The sequence below is a fragment of the Mus musculus genome, chromosome 9, assembly GCF_000001635.26.
Source record: "Mus musculus strain C57BL/6J chromosome 9, GRCm38.p6 C57BL/6J".
Lineage (NCBI taxonomy): Eukaryota > Metazoa > Chordata > Mammalia > Rodentia > Muridae > Mus > Mus musculus.
In genome coordinates, this window is record NC_000075.6 from 80,087,170 (window position 1) to 80,112,408 (window position 25,239).

The 25,239-nt window shown below is 37.1% G+C and overlaps 1 protein-coding gene across 8 annotated transcripts in view; it reads left to right on the forward strand.

The window, feature by feature from the left end:
- Positions 1-25,239, forward strand: part of Senp6 (SUMO/sentrin specific peptidase 6) — a 78,208-nt gene that overhangs the window by 20,595 nt on the left and 32,374 nt on the right. Inside the window, exons 2-8 of one of the 8 annotated variants that reach the window (NM_001311110.1) lie at positions 261-354; positions 2,680-2,737; positions 5,098-5,243; positions 6,368-6,472; positions 11,717-11,737; positions 16,525-16,595; positions 24,142-24,284. In NM_001311110.1, the coding sequence (NP_001298039.1) occupies positions 261-354; positions 2,680-2,737; positions 5,098-5,243; positions 6,368-6,472; positions 11,717-11,737; positions 16,525-16,595; positions 24,142-24,284 (638 nt within the window). The remainder of the gene's footprint in view (positions 1-260; positions 355-2,679; positions 2,738-5,097; positions 5,244-6,367; positions 6,473-11,716; positions 11,738-16,524; positions 16,596-24,141; positions 24,285-25,239) is intronic. The other 7 variants (XM_006511016.4, XM_006511014.2, NM_146003.2 and 4 more) reach the window with 7 other exon arrangements.

Here is a 25,239-nt window from a genome sequence, read left to right on the forward strand (position 1 = left end):
AAGTATAGTGATCTGAATATAGTTCTCATGAGAAGGAAAAAAATTAGAGGAACTAGTTCCTAAAATCATAGTTCATATATATGTATGCCCCTCCCCCATTTTTATTTTAGCAACTTAAGTTTCTGTAGCGGACACACATGTTTTTAAAAATAGAAAAACATCAAATTAAAACAGTTTAGAATAGAGTTTGGGAAATGCTCACATTTCTTATATTTAATAGTTACGTTAATGAGTACTTATTTCAGTTTGTTTTATTTCAGCTTTGGATAGATCAGAATCTAAGAGGGATGGAGGCTTTAAAAATAATTGGAGCTTTGATCATGAAGAAGAAAGTGAAGGAGATGCAGACAAAGAGTAAGGATTTCTTCCTCCGATATTCCTATGAATGAAACTTTTCACTAGAAAATCAATTCATATTTTGTGGAATTTTAAAAATATAATATTTTTACTGTAAGAAAAGATAAAGCAATATTTTATTGGTAAATAATTTTGCTTATTTCTCAGTCTTCAAAATGTATGTATGTAATAAATGCTTCCTAATGATTGAAAAATGACCAGACAAGTTTTCAAACTAAGGTAAACCTCTTCCGCTTTTTAAAAGGCAAACCTTTCTGGAAACAATTTGAAAAGCCACAATTTGTCAAGCCTCTGAATTTTGTGTGAAAGATGAAATCTTCTATTTTCTCTGTTTTCTCCTTGTGAACCCCGTGATCACTGCTCTGACCTTGGATCAGATTTCTACTAGGGAAAGCAGCTCCAGTCTAAATAGCATGAGTAGGCATTGTCCCAGTGGAGCAGAATCAGTGTCATACTCGGTTCGTATACTTAAATAGATCCAGTGTGAAATTTCACAACACAGGACTGAGTTTTATTGTGGATTTTTAGAAATACTGTAGGCCAAATTCAGGGCTTTAACTAGGAAAGTGATCTTCCACAGAATACATCCATGGCCTGTAATTACAAGAATTACAATAGTACTTTCCTACAATATGATAATCAATATTATTTTTTTCTTTTTTTAAAATTTATTTATTACATATTTTCCTCAATTACATTTCCAATGCTATCCCAAAAGTCCCCCATACCCTCCCCCCACTTCCCTACCCACCCATTCCCACTTTTTTGGCCCTGGCGTTCCCCTGTACTGGGGCATATAAAGTTTGTGTGTCCAATTCAATACTATTTTTAAGCTCTTAGTTTATTTACTTTTTTTCCTACTGCCCAAAAGAAACAACCTCAGAGACATGTAAATATACAAAATTTTGGCAGGACAATAAATGATTTTTACTGTTTATTTTTATGTTTTGGTTTTTCAAGACAGGGTTTCTCAGTATAACAACCCTAGCTGTCTTAGAACTTCAGACCAGGCTGGGCTCAAACTCACAAGAGGTCTGTTGACTTCTGCCTACCAATTGCTAGGATTAAAGGTGTGAGCCACTGCACCTATAAATATATTTTTAGAAGTTTTGTTTTCCTAGTCTTTTGGAAGTCTAACTCTGTGTAGCCCAGGCTAGCCTGGAACTACTGTATAGCTCAGAGCATCCTGAATTTGTAGCTAACCTCCTTAGCCTCTTTAGTGTTAGACTTGTAGATTTACTTCATCACACCCAGCTTTTTAGAAAGAAATCTTTTTACAAGTTATCATTCAAGTATGTTGGGTAAATATTTGAGGAATTTTGCATTCACTATTTTAAGTAATTTTATCTGAAAGAAAAGTTTGAACTGATAAATTTATTGCAATAAGATTAGTGTTTTATGGTCATCTTACCCCTTTTAAGAATTATTTTTAAATTTGGTATTACATAGTTTTGAAAATGGTACTAAATATGAAATTGTGACAAAGATTTTACCTTTAAAATATTTTAATAAAACTTTATAAGAATTTTTATATTAATAATATTGGTATATAACATAAAATGAAATAAAACATTGCATTTTTATTATAAATAGCTTGACGTTTATTACAAATACCTTGCATATAGCAGAATTATCTAAAAGATAAGTTTGGTTTCTGTTCTGTAAGGTTTACTATGATTATCTTTTAAATGACCTATAAGGTGCCATATTGTGCATCTCGTGTACAGACTGCATTTTTCAATTTAGTTATGGTCCTGTTGAGATGGCCCATGAGCTGTTACTGTAGTAGCAGCAGTGTGGTGGCTGAGGTTCGGGAGGAGGGTTGATAGCTGCAAGGGTGATGCTGTGACTGTCCCGAGCAGCAACATCGTGCACTCAGTTTTCCTTAGCTAACTTTCCTTCTCTTGATGGTGCTCTGCTTCTGTAACTTCTCTGTTCAGCTCTAAAGGACAGCTGAACATACAGATTATATATAGTCTGTAGCCTGAAAAAGGAGTGCATGTGCTCGCTCATTTAAGGTGGGGGTCAGTGGACGAGGTTTTGGCCCATTTCCTAGATTTGTTCATGATTGTGTTGGGAAAGAGCCAGCTGTATAAGTTATGGTTATTTTCCTGCTGTTGTGGCAAGGGTGTTACAGTGAGTATGTATATATATATATACACACATATACATATACTTTTACTATACGGGAAGCCTGAATTGTTAGACTGCCTGAACCTCTGCAGCAGGATTTGCTAATTCCCTCAGTTAGATGAGCTGTAAAGATAAAGCAGTTTGGACTGTGACTGTTGCTTAAGTTTTTTTCCTTTATTTTCTGTATAGTGGGGCAAATCTACTCAGTGTAGAAGATGAGGATTCTGAAATCTCAAAAGGAAAAAAGGCAAGTGTTGCTTTAAAAATTAATTTTTCTTTTGTAATACCCAAAAAAAGTTATTTAAAAAAAATTGGCTGGGTGTGGTACCTTGTAATCCTGGCATTTAAGAGTCAATGGAGGGAGGCTTGCCACAAGTTCAAGGCCAGCTTGGTCTATATGGTGAGTTCAAGGCTACAGAGTTGGGGCTGTGTTGTTTTTAAAGGATTTTTATATTTTTTACTGTAAGCCTCCTCCACTCCCAGTGCTCCCCTTCCTGACTTCAGACACAAATAATTAAGATTTTTTTTTAATCTACATATGTGTCTTAGTTACGCTTCCCTTCAGTATAAAACATAGCTAAATAAGCTTAGTAAAGGAGAAAGATTTATTTTGGCTCAAGTTTGTTTTTGTGCATGGTTGTTTGGGCCTGTAATGACATTGTGGAAGCATCTGGCTTATGGAGAGGAGAATCTCATCCCCTGGCTGCTAGGAAGCAGAAAAGGAGAGGCAGACTTCCCAGTAGTCCTCCAGGCCCTGCTCCCTTCTGTGGTTGGTAGTACACTATACACAGTTTTCTAGTCTTCTTTCACTTGGAGTTTGTAAGGCACCATAGAAAACAGCTCTGGGGATGGGGAGATGTCTTAGTGGGAAGTGTTTGCTCTACAGACATGAGGACCAGAACTGGGAATCTCCAGGACTTTGTGCATGCCAGACACATACTTTACAATCCTAGACTAGATCCCATAGTAAGACCTTGATGGTTTGGCTTGGTTTGTTTAGTTATTTATTTGGATTTTTGAAACAGGGTTTCTCTGTATAGCCCTGGCTGTCCTGGGACTCACTCTGTTTATCAGGCTGGCCTCAAACCCAGATCTGCCAGCCTCTGCCTCCTGAGTGCTGGAGATCAAAGGCATGTGCCATCACTGCTGGGCTAGGAATGTTTTTTAAAGGAGGAAGAGGGAGGAAGATATTAAAATAGATAAGGCCAAGGTAAGATGGGTGTAAACTGCTTGCTACGCCTGTTTGAAGAAGGGAACTACATACACGAAATTGGTAAATAGATAACATAAACAAAATTAGTAAACTAGATGTGTGTGTGTGTGTGTGTGTGTGTGTGTGTGTGTGTGTGTATGTTTGAAGAAATTATCACTTAGGACGACGACTGATAACTGGAGCTGGAGAGAGGGTGGTGGTTAAGAGTAGTTGCTGTTCTTGCGGAGGACCTGAGTTCAGTCACAAGCACCCACACAGTAGCTCACATAACTCACTGTCTATAACTGCAGGTCCATGAGATCCAGTGCTCTTCTAGCCTCAGATACCAGTTTCCCACACAGTCCACCTAACATGTATTTGGGCAAACACTCAGACCTATTAAAAGAAAAGAACTGAGGCCCCTAGTGTTGGAAAGCATCTTGTTAGGAGAAAGTACCAAAGATAGGGTGGCTAGATGTTAGGGTTCACCAGGCTCTTGTTGTCAGTGTGGTTATGGTGATGTTTGTATGTATGAAGACACAGACATCACCTCAGTTTGTATTGATGTAGAAACTTGGATGCTGAGGCAAAGACACATATTTTGCAGTACTGTTAGCAGCAAGCCCGTCAAACAGTGGAAATCTTAGGGTTTTTTTTTTATTATTGTTTTGTTTTGGTTTTGCTTTGTAGAGAGAAAACTAGTCCAAGACCTATTATCTTAATTTTCTAAGTATTTTGGAGGAGATTGATATGAAAAGAAAAATAATATATTACCTGTTCCTTTGACAACGTCACTGTCTTTAGAAGAAAAAGACCAAACTGTTTCCACTCAGATCTGTTCTTCTCACCATCCCCTTCCCTCTGTCTCTAGCAGCTGTGTGCCAGTTTTCTTTTCCACCCCTTTCCTTCCCTATACTGCCTTCCCTTCTCTTCTTTCTTCTTCCCATTTCTCTTTTCCTTTCTTTGAGACAGTTTCACTGTAATAGCCTGGCCTGGCCTGGCCTGGAACTCACTGTATAGGCCAGGCTGCTCTTACATTAGTGGCAGTCATCTTGACTTTACTTACCATCTCTAAAGTGCTGAAGTTAGAGACCATTTTCCTCTATTAACATTTAAATTGTTTGATTGTGTGTGTGTGTGTGTGTGCGCACACGTGTGTAGGTTAGAGAAGAACTTGTATTCTTGGCCTTGGGGTCCAAACTTCCATTTGTGGGACTTGGTGGTCCCACACCTAGATCTTTGCCTATCTAGCCATCTAACTGGCTTTTTCAATGTGAAGCCAGGGCTGGCCTGCCTCCACCTCATGTGCTGTCATAACTGGCTTGTTTTTTAAGCTAATGAGTCTAAGCTATTGTTGGTAAATTATCACATGATGGTATATATTGACTCTTTAACATCTGTGGATCTTTTTGCAGTTAAATCGGAGATCTGAAATTGTTGCTACTAGTTCTGGTGATTTCATCTTGAAGACTTATGTAAGGCGGAGCAAGACTGACGGCTTTAAAACTTTGAAAGGCAACCCAATTGGACTTAACATGTTAAGCAACAATAAGAAACTGAGGTACATTTAAAAGTTGAATAAATTCTTTAAAAATAGAAAGATAGATGTGTAGATGCTTCACTATAGAGAAGGTAAAGAGAGTTTAACATTAGAAGCTAAACTACATTTGTGGCCAAATTCAAATTTCTTTCGAATTTGTTGGTGCGTTGCATAGATTCTTTGAATCATAAAAAAATTTTTTCCAAGCATCTATTTGTGTGTGTGTGTGTGTGTGTATGTGAATGCTGGTTAAAGATAGGCTCTAACATTCCTAGCCTATACCTTAATTTTTTTTTTTGAGACATGGTTTCTCACTGAACCTTCAGTTTACTGTTTCAGCAAATCTTTTAACCAGTGAGGCCCTTTGGTCTATATGTCCTTACCTTGGCAGTGCTGGGGTCCACACAGAGTTTTGAGTCTGGCTTTTTACAAGAATGCTAGGGATCTGAATTCAAGTTCTCAAGCACTTATTCTCTGAGCCATCTCTTCAGTCCTGAATTGGGATTTTAGTGTGGGACATCTCATGCATTTTCTTTACCATAAGTAGAAAAATCAGTCACAATTTTAGAAGTCTGAAACCCCGTAACGTAGATATTCACACCTCACTTAGCATATCTTAGTTCAGATCATCTCAACAAGGGTCTTGTTTTTCTCTTAAAAGATTTTATTCCTCTTCTTCAGATGAAATGTTCTTTTCCTAGTAGCTATGGTAGTATATCATTGTTATCCTAGGACTAAGCTATTTATTGATATCAGTAACATCCCATAAATGGACTTTAAAATTACTTTTTTGTTTCTACTTTATTTCTATATAGATAGCTAAGTAAGGTCTATAAACATCAAGTAACTTTCAATTTAGTAGCACAATTAAAGTTTTAGACTTTGGACTTCCACTCTGCTATCCCAGTTATTCTTTTCCCTTGAGGAGTTTGAAAAGATATTAGAAAGTCTCCTAGTGGACAACAGTAGATGCTTAATTGGGCTTTATTTTTTTTTTTTTAATTTTAGTGTACAATTTGGGTTTGCACTCGGATTTTAGATGGTAATTTTGTCAGTGTGTATACAATATTTTACCTGTTCAAACTGTTGTCTCTCTCTCTCTCTCTCTCTCTCTCTCTCTCTCTCTCTCTCTCTTTACTGTGCAGTGAAAGCACCGCAGGCACAGCATTATGTTCTGGAACTGTGGTTCATGGGAGGCGCTTCCATCATGCTCACTCACAGACGCCAGGCATCAGAACAGCGGCTCAGAGGTGAGGGCCTCATTGTCTTTGACTGTGTGATTCCCTCTTTTTAAGTAGAAGATTTCACACCCCTTTTATGGGTGGAACTTGGCAGTTTCCATTGTCTTGAAGTATATCTTCAAAATAATTCATGAGACCTGTTATATTTTATTTTATACTTGCTCTTTAGAAACTCAAATTTTTGAGGAGAATTTAAAATAAGAGCCATTTGTTGTATTACTTTTTAGATCTAAGAAGATATCTAATGAAGCCAATGTGTAATACTGACCTTACTGTACTGGATTGAACTGTACTTAGTTGGCCTAAGGAGCAAAACTAATTTTTATTATTTTTCTTGTTGTATAAGATTTCAGTGTGTCAAGCAAATTCTATTAATTTTAAGTATTTGGTTACAAGTAGGAGTTTTCACTGATGTTGGCAATGCTGTTCATCCTTAAAGTATTGAAAGTAATGTTGGGAAAAGGTTTAAATGATTTTAAACTATTTCAGAATCATTTTTAGAATGTTATTATCTCCTTTCATTTAATTCAAAGTTCTTTGGCCCTAGGAGTTAGCTGTTACGCTGTAAATACTGTATTATAACTGATAACATTTATGTTTGGTGTACAATTTACTTGGTGACCTTTATTTTTAAGCTTGTTATTTATTCAAAACACTTTATCAAACCTTAGAAACTTGCTATATATGATGCTTATGTAGATTTACAAGAATAGATCTTTAACTTAAAATTATTAAATCTTTCTCGTGATTTAAGGTGATTTTCTCCGTTTGGTTTTTAAAATGTTTCACTGTAGTTTTCACATAAGATTCTTAAGAAATTAAATACAAAAGAGAGAATTTACTGATCATACCAAAAATTTGCTTTATGTAATCTAGGGTGCACAAACAGTGCAGGCTCCTTGGCCAGCATGGGGCTCTAACATAAGGATCAAGGATCAAAAGTAAGATGTGTGGTCACACAGAAAGATCCAAGTCAGAAGGCTGGCTTGTGTTTTGTTTTATCCAGGTCTTTGCCTTATTGTACCTTGTATGTGTAGTGATATTTAGAAGACCTAATGATATTTGAAGACCAATGGTTTTTGGTAACTGGAATTAACTTATTTTTTTAAGATTTATTTATTTTATGTATTTTATTTGAGTACACTGTAGCTGTACAGATGGTTGTGAGCCTTCATGTGGTTGCTGGGAATTGAATTTAGGACCTCTGCTCCCTCTGGTCAGCCCTGTTCTCTCAGTCCTTGCTGGCTCTGGCCCAAAGATTTATTTATTATTATACATAAGTACACTGTAGCTATCTTCAGACACTCCAGAAGAGGGTGTCAGATCCCATTACAGATGGTTGTGAGCCTCCATGTGGTTGCTGGGATTTGAACTCAGGATCTTCGGAAGAGCAGTCAGTACTCTTACCCACTGAGCCATCTCTCCAGCCCCTGGAATTAATTCATATTACAGGAGTCAAACTATGTCACCAGAGTGCTTAGAGCAGTAAAGAAAACTTCAGAGATTCAGATGAACAGGACCATCTGCTCATGCCTGTCTATATAAGAGCAAACACACTTTTTGTTTGTTTGTTTGTTTATTTATTTATTTATTTATTTTAATTAATTTTTTTAAAGTTCTGTGACCTGGGTTTTAAAGGATTTTGAAGTCCAAAGTCTAGTCATTGAAAGTTCCTCTCGGTTTTATTCCTTCAAAAAGCAAAGTGATTTGTATTTTACAAAATGGGTGTAGATGAAGAACAGTGTATTTGAAAGACTACTATGGCAGAGTCCCACCATTTACTAATGATTTATTATTAAGGACAGGAAGGCGGATAAATGAATCCCTATGTGATGGCCTCTGCCTGCAGTCTTAGCACTCCGGATCCAGCTGAGGCAGAAAAAATGCCATGGATTTGAGGACATCTGGGCTAGTGAGTTTAAGGCTAGTCAGGGTTACTGGCCCTAGGTTCTATCCCCAGCACCTCTCCACCCCTAGCAAACAGGCTTAGGTTTGTTCAGTAGCACAGCTATGTGAACTAAGTGTGAGAATATCCCAGAGCAGAGCTGTGCTGTGCTGTGCTGCACGGGCACTTAACTGTGAGTGTGCTTCAGAGGCCCCGAGCACAGTGGTGAGGCCTAAAGAGAAAAGGATTGTCTTTTCTGATTTCTCTTAAATGTTGTTGTTTTCTTAAGTCTTAATTTGAAATCTAAAAAATGTTGCCAGTTTGGTAGTTCACAGAATAGTTTTTGGAGAGTATTGGGGCTTTTATTTTATTTTACTTTATTTTTTAAGTCAGACCTACATGATCGTAATTAGTAGTTTTTAAGGAAGTTTATTACTTTTTAAAAAAAATCTGAAAAGGGCATGAAGGAGGATTGTTAAATATTACATCAGTTTTATATCATTGGGGCAGATGATTGACTTTCTCATTCTTACTGCTATTCTAAAAGTTCTTTCTGTATTAAAGATAGACTCACGCACTACAGTGCTAAGGAAGGTAATAGAAAAATGAACTGCAGGTCTGTGTCTGTTTTCATTGCAGCTTCACTCTATTTAAGCAGACTTAAAACCTAGCACATTTTATAGTTTTTGTTTTATTTATAATTTCATTTTCTGATCAAAAAAATTTTTTAGCTTTCTTTAAAGGATTGATTAAAAACAAAAAACAAAAAACCTGCCGGGCAGTGGTGGCCCACACCTTTAATCCCAGCACTCGGGAGGCAGAGGCAGGCTGATTTCTGAGTTCCAGGACAGCCAGGGATACACAGAGAAACCCTGTCTTAAAAAAAAAACAAACAAAAAAAACCAAACCATGTAAGGGAGAAGTAAATAAATGTCTTTAGAAACACGTTTACTGCAGTGAGGTGTGGCACATGTCTGTAATTTACTGCTTAGGAGCCTAAAGCCCTAGAATCATGAGTTAGACGCCAGCCTTTGGTTATCTTTTCTCACAGGCACCCCCCCCCCACACACACACACACAAAACAAAACAAAACATATAAAACCATACATGAAAAACTGGGTCCTAGAATAAGCAAGATTTAATTACTAATGGATAGTTCCACCTTGGGTGAAGTTTTAAAGTCCTAAATCAATACAAAAAGATCAGAACTAAACCAGTGTGTTTTTTCTTCCCTTTTATTTTGAAGTTTTTATTTTAAGATTTGTTTATTTTTGTTTTTAATTATGTGTCTGTGAGCTATGCATCCACAAGTGCTCAGAGCCAGCAGAGGTACTAGGTCCTCTGGAACCAGAATGGTAGGCAGTTGTGCATCCCTGGCATGGAAACCAGAAGTCAAACTTGGGTCCTCTGTGAGAGCAATATCAGCTCTAACCTCAGAGCCGTTTTTAAGACTACTAGTACAGCCTTAGTTAAAAGAAACTTTTCCTTTCTGTTTTGTATGAAGTGGTTCAAAAACCTGACACTTTCAAGTCCTACGTTATTATAATAACGTCCACGTATTTAATCTATTTTTATATATGCACCCCTTCTGGAGTGAGATTTGATAGTATATGCATAGAAGCTTCTTGTGAATACTTGTAAATTAGACAGCATGTGTATGTGTGTGTGTGTGTGTATTGTGTGAATCTGTGCTGCTGAGGATGGAACATGGGACTTTTTTACTCCCACTGAGTGATGTTCTCTGTCTCTAAAATGCAATTTCCTCATGGATAAGAAAACAGAGGTAGTAATAGTTTTTTCTTCCTACATCTCTTGGTTTATCAGGAGAACCAGTCCTATGTCTTTATCTTTGTTCTAGCCTCTATACTTTCTGGGTTTGGACAGGTGAGTTTTAGAAACAACAGAGTTCTAAACTCTGTTTACCTCTTGGGATCTATGTTTTGATGTTAGAAGTATCTCACTTAGGTTTCCTGGGGCTGTAGCTGAGAGACGGGGAGGGGGAGAGGGAGAGGGAGGGAGAGAGACAGAGACTAGTTTGTTTGAACTTGTGGTTTTTTTTTTTTTTTTAGTCAATTTTATTTGATATTACAATGACTTTTGCTTTTTTTCTTGGGATCATTTGCTTGGAATTTTTTTTCCAGTCTTTTTCTCGGAAATAGTGTCTGTCTTTGGCACTGAGGTGCATTTCCTTTATGCAGCAAAATGCTTGGTCCTGTTTATGTATTCAGCCTGTTAGCCTCTGTCTTTTTATTGGTGAGTTGAGTCCATTGATGTTAATAGAGATTAAGGACCAATGACTGCTGCTTCCTGTTATTTTTTTGTTACATGTAGAGTTATGTTTGTGTGGCTATTTTCTTTTGTGTTTGTTCAAAGAAGATTACTTTCTTGCTTTTTTTAGGGTGTAGTTTCCCTTCTTGTGATTGAGTTTTCCATATATTTTCCTTTGTAGGCCTGGATTTGTGGAAAGATATATTTCCTTGACTTTAGTAGGAATGCGATATTTTCTTGTCACTTGACAGATATATTTTGTAGTGAAGATAAAGTTTCAGATGTATTAGTGTAGATATTGTTTCTTCACTATGAGAACAGTTTTAATGTGTCTTTTGAGTGCTGCTCTTATGGAATTTACAATGCTTTTTTTCTTAATTTGCTGGATTGTACTGTCAGCTTACTTGTGTGCTCCCAGGAGACTAATGAGATCCTGGAGTTTCAAGATTTTGTTATTTATGTCTTATTTAGAGTTTTGGACATCTAAGCCTTTCTATGTTGAGGAACAATATTTTCAGAATGGGAGTTTTATTGTAAACTCAAGACTGTAGTGTAACTCTTGTGTATCTCATGGTTTCTGGAGTTTCCATCAGTTGTGTTTCTCCACAACTTTGTGATAAGAATATGATTATAAACCTAGGCTTTGTCTTGTGTACTAAATAAAATATAATGTTTATCCTAAGACTGTTGTGTTAAAACAAGTTTTAGTCTTTAAAAACTTTGTATCTGATATAATAAATTTAAAATTATTGGAATTTTTTATAACTTCCAGGAAATGTCATTATTTCTTGAAAATTATGTCTATTGACTGTCATAAAAATAATCTGTTATTAAATGCTTTATAAGTAAAACCCCTTTGAGAATTTTCATGGTTTTGTGCATCCATGTTTTCCTGTTAAATATGTGACTACTTAAATTATTTTATGTTGGTGACAATTGGAAAAAAAAGCAATAGTTAACATATAGTATATGCAAAATATTGTTAAAACAAATTGCTCATATTAATAGTTTTGCCTTGTTAACTGCAATAATTACAACTGCAATGACATATCAACAATGAAGTCTCCTCTCTTACATTTTTTTCTTTTTCATGTTTTAAGCAATCAGGACCGAAAAGAAAGGTAAGCTTAATGAAATTAGAACATGGATGTAGCAGTAAAATATCAGCTTATTTGCTTTGAATATTACCCTGAATTGGAGTTCATCACTAAAGCTTACTATTTAATGACAGGAAACCGATTAATAATACGTTGCAATATTTTGGTATGTGGGTGATGTTTCAGTATAATTCTCAGTGCATATGTTATTGCATGGATGGTTATATTATTATATTAATATTATATTATGTTTATACTGATGTCTCACTAGTGTTCTTTAAAAGTAAAATTTCAGTGCCTTAATAGTAAGGTTACATATAGTTAAATCATCAAAATCTTTGTGCCAGGAGACATGAGTGCTAAGACATGAGGAGCCAGAGATCGAGGACAGTGGGAGCTAAATATAAAAAGCAAGAGGACCTGTCTGTATCCTGGAATTCACTATGTAGACTGGGTTAGCTTTGCAGTATAATTTAGCATGCTCTGTAAACTGGACTGGCAGGGAGGGGGCAACTTTTTCTTATAGAATAATTCTAGGTGAAGTATGTAAATGTTGCTGTCCTTTGAGTGTGGACTGAGTTTGTTGCCAAGTATACATAGTAAGGGGGAAAATGGTAGCTTTAGAATAGAAAACAGGTAAAGGTTACCTTAGACAGAAGGCCAAGGTAAGCCAGTGTGGTGGTTTACAACCTGTAATCTCAGGACTTGAGAGGGAGGGAGGGAGGCTGAAGCAGTAGGATCCAAGTTGTACAAGCTCAGCCTGGGCCGTGAGAGAGAGGAGTCACAGGGATGGGTGCTTGCCAGTAAGCTTGACAAACTGAGTTTGACCTCTGGGGTGCAGATGGAAACATTTTTATGTTAAGCTTGAGGAATATTTTTATGCCTGCTTTTGGGGGCGGGGGCTGGTTTGTCTCTTTGGTTTTTTTTTTGAGACAGTTTCCCCTGGCTGTCCTGGAACTCACTCTGTAGACCAGGCTGGCCTTGAACTCAGAAATCTGCCTGCCTCTGCCTCCCAAGTGCAGGGATTAAAGATGTGTGCCACCACCACCCAGCCATGCCTGCATTTTAGTATAATTTAAGAGCAGTTTATTTTTTCTTGTGTTGAAAAGCATGCCGGAAGATTTGGAAACAGCTATGAAGTCTGGAATACAAGAAAATATATATTGTAACACATTTTTAGCATTGTGGGTATTACATGATAATCATGTATTCATTCTTATTAGGAATACATGGTAGAACAGAGTGTCAAATTGCAAAGAGCATACATAGCTTACTGTACAGTATATACATTTTATTTTTCAGAGTGCTTATAACTTAATAGTTGTGGACTTCTGTTAATGATATTCAGCATTTCAAAATATTTACTTTGTCTGTTGCCCATATTTTAAAAAATGGGAGACAGAGAATTCCAATGGCAGAATTGCCATATTTGCTTCCAGCTTCCTTATTGTATCTTTTTAGTATGAAGCATGTATATTTTAAGTTTAATATAGTATAGTTAGGAGCCCAGCATACTTTTTAAGGATGATTTTCACGCTGGCCTTAACCTCACTGTGAAGCTGCAGTTGACTTTGAACTCCTGACCCTTGTGCCTTCCCAGCTGCTGGGATGACAGGCATGAGCCACAGGCATGTGCTGCCATGCTGAGCTAGAAGCTGGGGTTACAGGCATGTGCCACCATGATGAGCTAGATGCTGAAAATGAGGCCTTTACAAAAATGGATTTTGAACATTAAAAATTGACTCACAATTTTATACAGTATGAACTGATCTCTCCCATTACCTTTTCTTCTTTCCCAGCCTCCTCTTCCTAACACGGTCCTCCCTACCTCCTCTCTTCTCTCCCCTCCTCCCTCTTCCTCCCTTCCCTCCTCTTCTTCTATTCCCCCAACCCCCACTGACATGCCCAGCCCACTGCATTTAATTAGAATTGCTTGCATGAGCATAGGTGAGGGATTTTTTATTTCAGCAAGGACAACTCATTACTCGCTACTACACTAAGATACACTGCTGGCCCTTCCCTCAGTAACCATTAACTGCTCCTGGCTCCTCAAGGAGAGAGGGAGCTCCACGAGTTCTTTCCCTCCCTCCCTCCCATGGTGGAATGTTGATAGGCCCACACTTCTTTCTGCAGGTCTCATGTAGGTAAACTCCATTACTGTGAGCTCATGAGTGCAAACTGCCCTCTTATGCCCAGAAAATGACATTTCAGACCACTACTCCCCGTACTCCAGATCTTGCATTCTCCTACCACTTTCCCCAGTGTTTTCTAAGACCATGTATGTGAGATAGAGTGTGCGTGGAGAGTGAATGCAGGTGTCATGTTTAGAGCTGAACACTCAACAGTCACTTATTCTTAACACTTTGGTCATTGGTGAGTCTGTATTAACTGTATCTATTGCAAGTAGAAACTTCTGGACAAGGTTGGGGCAGCACTGTCCTGTAGGTACATAGTGTGTATAAACATACTGAGAAGGCAGGCTGATTGTATGTTTATGTGGCAAACCATCAGCAGTAGGCTACCTACCAGGACCTGTGACCTTCCCAGTCAAGGACTTTTGACCAGGTCTGTAGTACCAGGTGTGAGTTCCCTCCTGTGCAGAGGACCTCAAACCTAACCAGCAAAGAGTTGGGTACCCCAGTAACTTCATCCCACTGTTGCGCCAGTGGGTATGTTCTGCAGGACAGATTGGCATTATATATGGCTCATAGGGTTCATAACAAGTGTCAGTGATAATTTTCCTTCCTAGTTATTACTTTCCTGCACTATGAAAGCTAACTAGCAAGGCTATTAACCCTCCTTTTTCTCTGGTACATTGTCTTTATATATCCCAGACTGGCTTAGAATTTTATGTAGTTGAAATGACCTTGACTTTTTAAAAAATGATTTATGATTATTAATAATTGTACGTATTATGTATTTTCCTCTGGTATGGGCACATGAGCACAGGTATCTTTGAAGGTTGGAAGTATTGACTCTTCCAATTCTTCCAGTAACTGGAGCTGTAGGTGAGTGTGTGCATGAGAACTTCTGCAAGAGAAGTTAAGATTTCATATAACTGCTGAACCATCTCTAGTCCTAACCTTGAACTTCAACTTCTGGTCCTCCTGTCTCTATCTCTTGAGTGCTACATACATACATACATACATACATACATAATTACGAACACACAAACAAACTATACAGTGCAGGGATCAAACTCAGGACTTTGTGCATGCTAGGTAAACTAGCATCCATGGAGCTAAACCTCCACCTCTCTTTCTTCATCCCATTGCTACTACTACATGAAAGGCAGGTCTTTTTCCTACCCGTACAATTTATGTCATCACAGATTTTTAAATCTTGACAGAGTAAAAATTGTTCACATGTTCCTGATACTGTTCTAGTCATTGTTGCTGACACACTTTGCTGGGATTCAATTCTAAAATTGTCATTTTATAATTGTGGGGCTATGGACCAGCTAATTAATTTTATTGTCCCTCAGCTTTTCATCTATAAAAATGTTGATAATGTATAGCTTGCAAGGTAATCAAGAGAATATGGAGTTAATAGTAAACTTTTGAACATTGGTATGTGGCACATAGTATTCATTGACTGCTCATTGCTCTTACAGATACATTACTGTCTCCTTTTAGTAATATTTTCTTTGTCATTCATATTTTGAGTGTTATGTGGAAATATTAAATCCTTGAAAGTATTCATTTTTGATTTATATAATCAATGAATTACGTTGCTCTTAACTGAATAGAAACTACTGAACACTAGTGTGAACATTTATAAATAAATAGTATAGCTTCTTTAATTTCCTGCTGATGTAAAATAAGTATTTGAATATACTTACCCAGGCTTGGAAAGTATCTGTTAGAACTCCTGAGTTAGTGCTGCTTTTTCTTTCTATGGTGATTTTCTCTCAATACTAGATACAACATGCTTGGTTTTTTTTGTTTTTTTTTTGTTTTTTCCTCAAAATTAACATCTAGATTTAAAAGAAGTATACTATCTAGGACATTTACTTACTCACGTTAGGTTTATTATATGGTCTATGTTGACCAAGGGCAGTGGCTTATAATTGTACTTCCAGCACGAAGGCAGGAGGATTGCATGTTTGAAGGTAGACTGCGCTATATAATGAGACCCCTTCTAAAATAACGATAGCTAACTGTATATTGTTTGACAGAATAGTTTAATATGTTTAGACAAGTGTATAATATCCCATGACAAGATAAGAGCTAGACATCACTTGTTCTATAATTCATGGATTTGTTTGATACATTTTTGTACTGATAGTCTTCAAGACTAGTTTTATTTAATATTCATTTTTTGTCAATATTTATTTTATTCATTGATTATTTTTAAAATAACAAAAAAATTGGGTGGTATTCTGCTGGGTAATTTGTTCAAACTGATAGTATTTTTAATGTGAGTGTCATAAATTGGCTAAAAGGCAGTTTCAAGAGAAAAGGTCTAAATTTTACATTGGAGGAATAAATATGTAGCTTCCAAAATAAAAACAAACAAACAAACAAACATAAAAAACTGGCTAAAGGTAGTGTCTGGAGTGCCAGCTACTCGAGGGACACTTGTGTTAGGCAGTTTGAGACCATAAATGAGAAAAGTCAGGCACTTATCTAAAAAACAAAAAAGTAAAGACTTCCTTGAAAAACCAATAATTTGAATATATTATACCATCAATTTTTAACACGACAAACTATGGTTTCTCTGAATAAATGTATTTCAAGTGTTCCTTAGACTTTTCATTTTGAAAGCTTTATTTTCTATTTAAATGAAATCATTTACATTTCCTCTTGTAGGAAAGAATACCCACCTTATGTCCACAAAGCTGAAAACAGCCCTGTAATGCTAAGTCATGGCCAAGGTGGAGGTGAGTATACAATTTGGTTTGTTAACCTGGGAAGGGTTTTGAATTACTGCATGAGACGTACAAAGAGAGAGAATATAGATACTAGCTTCAGAATACTCTGGGACCTACTGGAAATCATGTTGAAAACTATTACTTTATAACAGATTTCATATTTTTTTAAATTTTTAACTGTGATTGTATATTGTCAGGGTGGTTGTACAATTAGGTGAGTAGCTTAAAATCCCTGGATTATGTTACATTTTTGTTAAAGATTGAAGTATTAAATATTAGCTACAGCTTTAAAATAGTTTTATATTTAATAGTATCAATTTTATATTAATGCACAAATAATATGTATCAAATGTATTTCACCAACAAATTGATTTTTCCTTATATAAAATAGTCATTTTATTTATTTTAATGGGTATATGGAATTGGATGCAATGGGCTCTGTGTGGTGGTCAGAAGACAACATTTTCCTTTCCCTTGTTCAGGTAGTCTGCCCCACTGTGTATTCCAGTATAACTGGCCCTTGAGCGTCCAGGCCACTCCCTCCCCTTGTCGCCCCACCTTAGGAGTGAGTGCTGGGATTATAGATGCTCACTCTCCTCAGTTTTTCTTTTATATTATTCATTGTCCTGGCATATAACTCCAGTGGCTGAGTTTATATGCATCCTGGCATATAACTCCAGTGGTTGAGTTTATATGCATCCTAGCATATAACTCCAGTGGTTGAGTTTATATGCGTCCTGGCATATAACTCCAGTGGTTGAGTTTATATGTGTCCTGGCATATAACTCCAGTGGCTGAGTTTATATGCGTCCTGGCATATAACTCCAGTGGCTGAGTTTATATGCATCCTGGCATATAACTCCAGCGGCTGAGTTTATATGCGTCCTGGCATATAACTCCAGCGGCTGAGTTTATATGCATCCTGGCATATAACTCCAGTGGTTGAGTTTGCACTGCAAGTGCTTTTACTCTCTGAGCCATCCTGCCAGCTCAGCATCATTTCTGTTTATTGTTCTGAGATCAAGGTTTCTCTGTTTCAGCTGTCTTTAATCTTTCTCCCTTAATCTCAGGGGTGGAAGAAATTGAAAGGCATATTTTGCTAAGCCCAATCTAGAATAGATTGTTTATTTGTTTATTAGATTGATTTTTGTTAATTTTAACTTTGTGTGTACATGTGTCTGTGTGAGGTGTATGCATTTGTACTGCTGCCCATCAAGGCAGGAAGCTTCATACCCTCCTAGAACTACAGCTACAATATAAGGAAGTTGGGAGCTGTGTGACAGGGGTGCTGGGCACTTAGTCTGGCCATCTGCACAGTCCTTATAGAATAGCTTGCTTAACATGTGTCCTACTTGTTTACAGACAGACCATGTCTTGATGATTCTGCATGAGAAATACATGTTATTTGTGCATTAATATAAAATGGATACTATTAAATATAAAATGATTTTAAAGCTGTAGCTAATCTTTAATATTTCAATCTTTAACAAAAACATGATGATTCCTAATTCCAAACTTTGGTACATGCATTGAATATACCACTGTGATTAAAAATTTTCATCCTCAGTTCCATCTCATTATCTTATATTATTCACTTTAAATTTGAATAATATACTTTGCAGTGCACAGTTACATTAATAAATTGAGTTTAGCAATAATGACCACCTTCTTCAACATCTATTCTGTTACACATTCATTTTTTATCGAACACTGACTCCATTCCACTTGCTACGTTAAATACATTACATTTGTTATGTAGTTATGTCCTATTTCTTGTGGAAGATTCCTCTAAGTTTAGATTTTATACCTATATTTTGTACAGAACACCAAATGGTTCCATAGAAGCACTGAAATACTTGCCCAGGCTTAACCCAGGTCGAAGTACAAAGTTAGTTTGATCTTCAAAGAAGAATGTACAATGCTATTCTCATTTGATAAATGAGTTTCAGAGAAGCAGAGTAGACCCACATTTTAGATGCCATTTAGCCAGTCTGTTAGAATACCTACAGTTTATTCAACAATATTCATTAATACCCAACAATATTTATTCAGCTGGGCATTGTAGCACACACCTTATATCCCAGCACTCTGGAGGCAGAGGTAGGTAGATCTCAGTGAGTTTGGGGCCAGTCTGGGCCCCCTAATAAGTTCAGGTTGTCCAAAGCTATATAGTAAGACCCTGTCTCAAGCAAACAGACAGACAAACAAAACACCACTGAATATTACTCACTAAGGAATTAGGAATAATCTTTGATTTTCTTTGTTTTTCACTTTGAAATAATTGTAGAGTATAATAATTAAAGTAGCAAAAGGAACAAAATGGTTCTTATTTATTCTTCATTCTTACTATACCTTTTTTATTCGGTACTTGTCAAAATGTATAAGGTGTTTGCTTATTTGTTCACTGTGTTTTGTTGTTTGCTTTTTGACACAGTTTCATTACATAGTCTAGGCCAGCATAGGACTCTGTATAGCTCAAGGTAGTTCAAACTATTGATCTTCTCCCTTAGCCTTCTGAATGATGGTATTTTTGGCACATGCCACCACAGGTCTGTCTTATTTTAAGATTATTTGCTAAGCTGTTGACCTTGTTCACAGGTAAACGTTTTTCATTGATGCCTTTTCTACATTGCAATTAGTTGTATTTTTAGGTTTCTAGATAATTTTGATGATTATAGGTGAGTTGCTTTTGTAATGCCCCTTGGTTTGTGTTGGGCGATTTGTAAGCTAAAACTGCTCCTCTGCTGGTTTCTGACAGCATTTACAGAAATGATGCGCCTGTTCCAGTGCGTCATATCAGGAATTACAAATGGGATGTGTTTGGTACTGGTGATGTTAGTCATAGTCACTTTGTTATAGTCAGAGTAGTCGCTCCAGCCTTCATCACTGTAAAATTAGCTTTTCCTTAGGTTCTCAGTAAAGGTCTTTGATAATTCTGAGGTACTGCAGAATTCCTGTTTGGCCTTAACTTTTCTCTCTGGGATTTAGCATCCGTTGGTGAGTGTTAAGGGGAGGGGTGTTGAACTTTTCGGACAGCCTCACATGGCTCAGCCTCAAACTTCCCTGGATTGCTGGGACTGTAGGATTGCACCATCATCCATAGCTTCATTAGTGGGTCCTGATGAGCCTGTTCCTCATTCATGCAACAGTTGTTGATTTTTGTCTAATGGTAATTTTCTGTTTTTATTTATTTTGCATTATTGGTGGTACTTACAAATTGCAGGAAAATATTTGCATATTTAAATTATAAGCATTTTCGGGAGAGGTGTTTAAGAGTCTCAGATCCTAGAGTGGCTCTTGTCTTCTGTAGTGGTGGGTATCAGACCCAGAGCTTTGTGTATGCCACGTAAGCACTCTCCCAACTGAACTACTTCAGCCCAAGCTGTACCCATTATGAGAGGAATATAAAAGTTATACTGAGACGCTACCTCTTTTCTTTAATTATATCAGAGGTAATGGAGCCCTCCATTGTCAGCCATGTTTGTGTTAAGCAGGTAGGTCAATGCCTGGTTATAGGATACTAGCAGATTGAATAGAATGCTGCATGAAAATCACATTCAATTTTAGTATTTCCTTTGAAGGCTCAGTCATGTTTCGATCATAGTTCCTGGAATATTTTTGCCTTTTAAAAGAAATCACCGTGATACTAACAAGGTGAGGGCAGTGGAAAAAAATACTTGAGTACTTATGTTAGACAACCTGAATTTGATCTCATATTCTTAAAGGTGGAAGGTGAGACTTGACTCCAAGACTGCCCTCCACGTGTGCACCATGGTGTGTACATGCCTGTACTCAAACACATTATACATGTTACCACCACCACCGTCAAATGAATTTAAAATGTAAATAAAAATTAGGTTCCTGACATGTAAGATGATTTAGTTTTACATTTTTTATGTGTATTTATTAGTGTGTGTGTGTGTGTATAGCCCAAGTGTTACATCCCATGTGCAAACTCTAGAAGATAATCCACCTTGTGGATTGAACTTCTGAGTTCAATCTCATGAACTAAGTTAATGCTCATAAGCTATTAGGTGTAAATATTTTAGGTTTTGTTAATACACATTGGATTTGTTGTTGTTTGTTTTGTTTGGCAATAATTTAATTTTTCCAAGCACATAGAATAGCCGCTGTATAACGATATGATAAGCTACCCATACCCCTCTGCTTTTCATTTTGCTCCTTAAGCTTCCTTTTCATTTTGTAATATTTCTCTGAAAGTTTAGGACTAGTTGGCATTATATGCTATTGTTGAATATATACATTTTAATTACATATTTCATACAATTATGTCTTAGGATTACAATGGCAGTCAGCTGATAAATCACTGCTTAATTCACATGTACCAAGAAAGTATCCTCTCATCGTCACTCAGTCCATTCTATGGCTACTTAATGCCACCTTTCTGTCTGTGTGCAGTGAGCCTCCATAACTTTGTTTTTGTTTTGTTTTGTTTTGTTTTGTTTGGGGGGTGGGGGGATTGAGACAGGGTTTCTCTGTGTAGCACCGACTGTCCTGGAACTCACCTGGACCAGGCTGGCCTCGAACTCAGAAATCCACCTGCCTCTGCCTCCCAAGTGCTGGTATAAAAGGCTTGTGCCACCACCGCCTGGCTGAGCCTCCATAACTTTGGAATTCACACCTACAGATTTCAGCCACAATGATCAATTATATTTGAAAAAGGAAAATTTCGTCTGTCAAAATTAGATCAGTCTTGACCATTTACCTTCTTCTTGTTTGTTTTAATTTACTAAATGACACTGTAAAATAGCTACTTACATAGCTTTTATAGTATATTGGGCAACATAAGCAATCTAGAAATGATTTAAAATATTGGCAGATGTGCACACAATAGAAGTTTAAGTACTACATTTCTTACAGGTGACAGGCATTTGCAAATTCTAGTCTTCAGGAATCTTGTAATTAGGCCCTTCTCATATACAAAGTAGAAGACAGTATGCTCAATTTAAAATGTTATGCACACCATTATATTTACTTGTATTTTAAATAGTATTTGTATGTAAGAAGCATTTGGCAGAAAATCTGAGTGGAGTAATGCACATTTTCCCTTATAAAATCTAGTGAAAATTTGTTTATGAGGAAAGGACTTTTCCTTTATGTGCATAACTGAGTTTAATTTAAAAAAAAAGCAACTGTGTAGGGTCACAAGTCTTTAATCCCAGTACTTGGAGAGCAGAAGCAGATAGACTGCTGTGAGTTCAATGCCAGCCTGGTCTATTTAGTGAGTTCCAAGTCAACCAAGGCTATATAGTGAAACCCTGTCTCAAAATAAAATAAAACAAGTTGGAAGCAGCATGTTGACTAAAGGGACGGAGGGTTTTCTTTATAGCACACTTTGTGTTAGCTAGTCTGGTCTGTCCTGGCCTTTCAAGTACTCAGAACCCATATCCTGTTGAGGGTCGTGGTTTTAGACTATTTTGCTGTAAATTAATTTTACAAGTAAGTTGTTATATTCTAGACACCTGTGTTTATGTACTGTACTGGCTAGTTTTGTGTCAACTTGACACAAGCTGGAGGTATCACACAGAAAGGAGCTTCAGTTGGGGAAATGCCTCCCTGAGATCCAGCTGTGGGGCATTTTCTCAATTAGTGATCAAGAGGGGAGGTCCCCTTGTGGGTGGTGCCATGCCTGGGCTGGTAGTCTTGGTTCTATAAGAGAGCAGGCTGAGCAAGCCAGCGGAAGCAAGCCAGTAAGTAACATCCGTCCATGGCTCTGCATCAGCTCCTGCTTCCTGACCTGCTTGAGTTCCAGTCCTGACTTCCTGTGGTGATGAACAGCAATGTGGAAAGTGTAATCTGAATAAATCCTTTCCTCCCCAACTTCTTCTTGGTCATGATGTTTGTGTAGGAATAGAAACCCTGACTAAGACATGTACTGTCTGATTTTAAAAATGTTCTCTATGTTCTTTTATACAAAGAGTAGGATAGTATAACTCTTAGTGATCATTTGTTTAGAGATTGCAAAGTAAAGTATCCCTCAAAAATCACTAACATTTGGATGCTGTAGACTGCTACTACTTCAAGTGTAAAACCTCGATGGTGGTGTTTTGTTTTGTTTTGTTTTTTGTCTTAAAGTCTTTTATGTCTTTTTGGTTGTAGGCTAAGTCTTCAGGTTCTGACTTTATTATCTCTATTGTAAAGTATAAGTCATTTTCAAGTGACTTAGAAACATCACCCCTTCCTCTAAATCCCTCTGCCTCTCTGCTCCTGCCTCTACCTCCTGGCACTGGGATTAAAGGCCTGCGCCACATACCTCACTAATTTCACACATAAATGCATCATACATTTATGTCTTTGTTCAATAGTGTGATAAATACTTGTCCAGTTTTGTCTTTTTTAATTTGAGGTGTTAGAAAAATATATGACTAAAACCTGATTTCTCACAGCATATTGGCAACAAAAGAAAAATACAAACAAGTATTCTATTATTAAATGAGTGCTAATAGAAGTATAGTTTGGGTGCCTGGATTGCTTAATTGACTATTCAGTTGGGTAGACTTTGCTTATACAGAGAGGAAGAAAATAAGAAGAAAATACTCTGGAAAAATGAACCTCTGTGAAATGAAATACAGAGTCAAGACTGGCGTATCCAGGGCCCACATGAGGTTCTGCAGTCAGAAGAGCAAAGGAAGTTGGACACAGTGGTATGTGGTTATGCTAGCATTTGGGATCCAGCAGCAGAAGGAAGCCTACACTTTTAAGGCCAACCTGGACTATGTAGTGAGTTCATACCAACATGGTTAACATAGCTGGACTTCATCTCAAAAAATAGGAAAAAAGAGAATAAAATATTCAAGTAGGACTATTTAGCAAAGTTGAGAGTAGGTCAATAGAGCAGTTATATTAAACATAAAGTTATGTTTAAAGTAAGTAAGTATGTCTTTAAGTAATAAAGACAAATCTCTTGTATTTCTAGGGGAAAAATACATATCTAGACAACTACTACCACACAACCCACACGAGCAGCCTAAGAGTTAGTTTAGTTTTATTTTTTTCTAACCTTCGTAAATGTTTGAGTTCCTATATTTTCTTATTTCTAATCTAAGAACAGGGCTAAGTTGGAGGGAACTAGGCATGTGTGTGGTTTATTACAGTGTTTCTGTTACCTTACTACTCAAGTAAGTAAAATGTTGCCCTACTAATGAAGTAGAGGAAAGCCTGCTGAGATGAGAAAACCAGGTAAGAGTAGATTGGGCATTATTACTGCCTTCATCTTAAAGGTCTTGTTTTTGTCTTTTTACATGTATTGCATTTGTGTGCACTTGCGTGTGTGTACATGTTCCCAATTGAGCAACTTTCAGGAGTTCCCTTCTTCTATCGTGTGGATCCTGAGAATCAAATTCATGTTGTCAGTGTTGTGGCAAGGACTTCTGCCTACTAGCCAGCTGGTTCTTCTTTATCATACATATTATGCACTATCCCAGTTTAACTAAAATTTAAATTTGAAAACATGGAATTTAATTCTTCTATAGCAAAGATCATGAGGAATTTATTAGATTTAAATTCAGTGCTTTTCATCCCCCACTTCCTTTAGACCATATAATGAAGAAAACTGAAGAGTCAGAATCATATGTAGAGTCTGAGATTAAGAGGAAAGTCCAGCAGAAGCGGCACTGTAGCACTTACCAGCTTTCTCCTCTGTCCCCTGCCTCAAAGAAGTGTTTGACCCATTTAGAGGTAGGTAGAAACGTTGCTCTTACTAATCACTTGGTAGTTCTATTACTGTTTTAACATCCATTTTGTGACTGTATATGCATGAGAGTGTGCTCACGTGTCAGGTCGAGGTGTGTGGACAGTGTTATGCATGAGAGTGTGTTCACGTGTCATGTGGAGGTGTGTGGACAGTGTTATGCATGAGAGTGTGTTCACGTGTCAGGTGGAGGTGTATTGACAGCCGTTGGGAGTTGGTTCCTTTATTCCAGATTCTCAGGAGCAGACTCAGGCCTTCAGGCTTGTAGGCTTTCCTTGCCCGGCCATCTCCCCAGCCATTCACATTGTCTTTACTGCTCATTACATTCATCATAGGACCCAAAGAAATTTAGAAAAGCTATTTAAGTAAATGTTTCTGACTTAAATAGACCATTTTCTACTTGTCCAAACTACAGGTTTTTTTTTTATGTACAGAATTTATCAATGCATCCCTATAACAAAATTCAGATAATTGTAATCAGCCAAAAATTAAAAGAGACAAAAGGTTGTTTTAAAAAATATGTGGTTTTATTTGGTTGGCTTTTGTTTTGAGTGACAGGTTCTTATTCAATACCAGCTGACCTGAAACTCATCAGGCTAACGTCCAGTTCATGACAGTCCTCTAGCCTTAGCTCTCACATTGTTGATTACAGGCATGAGGGATCATATGTAGCTATTAATTTTTTAAAAATTAGCATGGGAGAGAGAGAGCCCAGTTAGTAGAGGCACTGGCCAAACAAGTCTGAGGAGCTGAACCAATATAGAGCCAAATGTGATAGTCCATATGTGTAATACTGTGGCTCCTAGGTGAGATGGGAGGCAGAGACAGGAGGGTCTAGTGTCAAAAAGACACTTTGTCTCACAGTAGAAGAAAGCAAGGATTGAAACTCAAGGTTGTCTCTGACCTGTTTCTATTCATTTCTCTTATCCTTCTCTTTTCAGG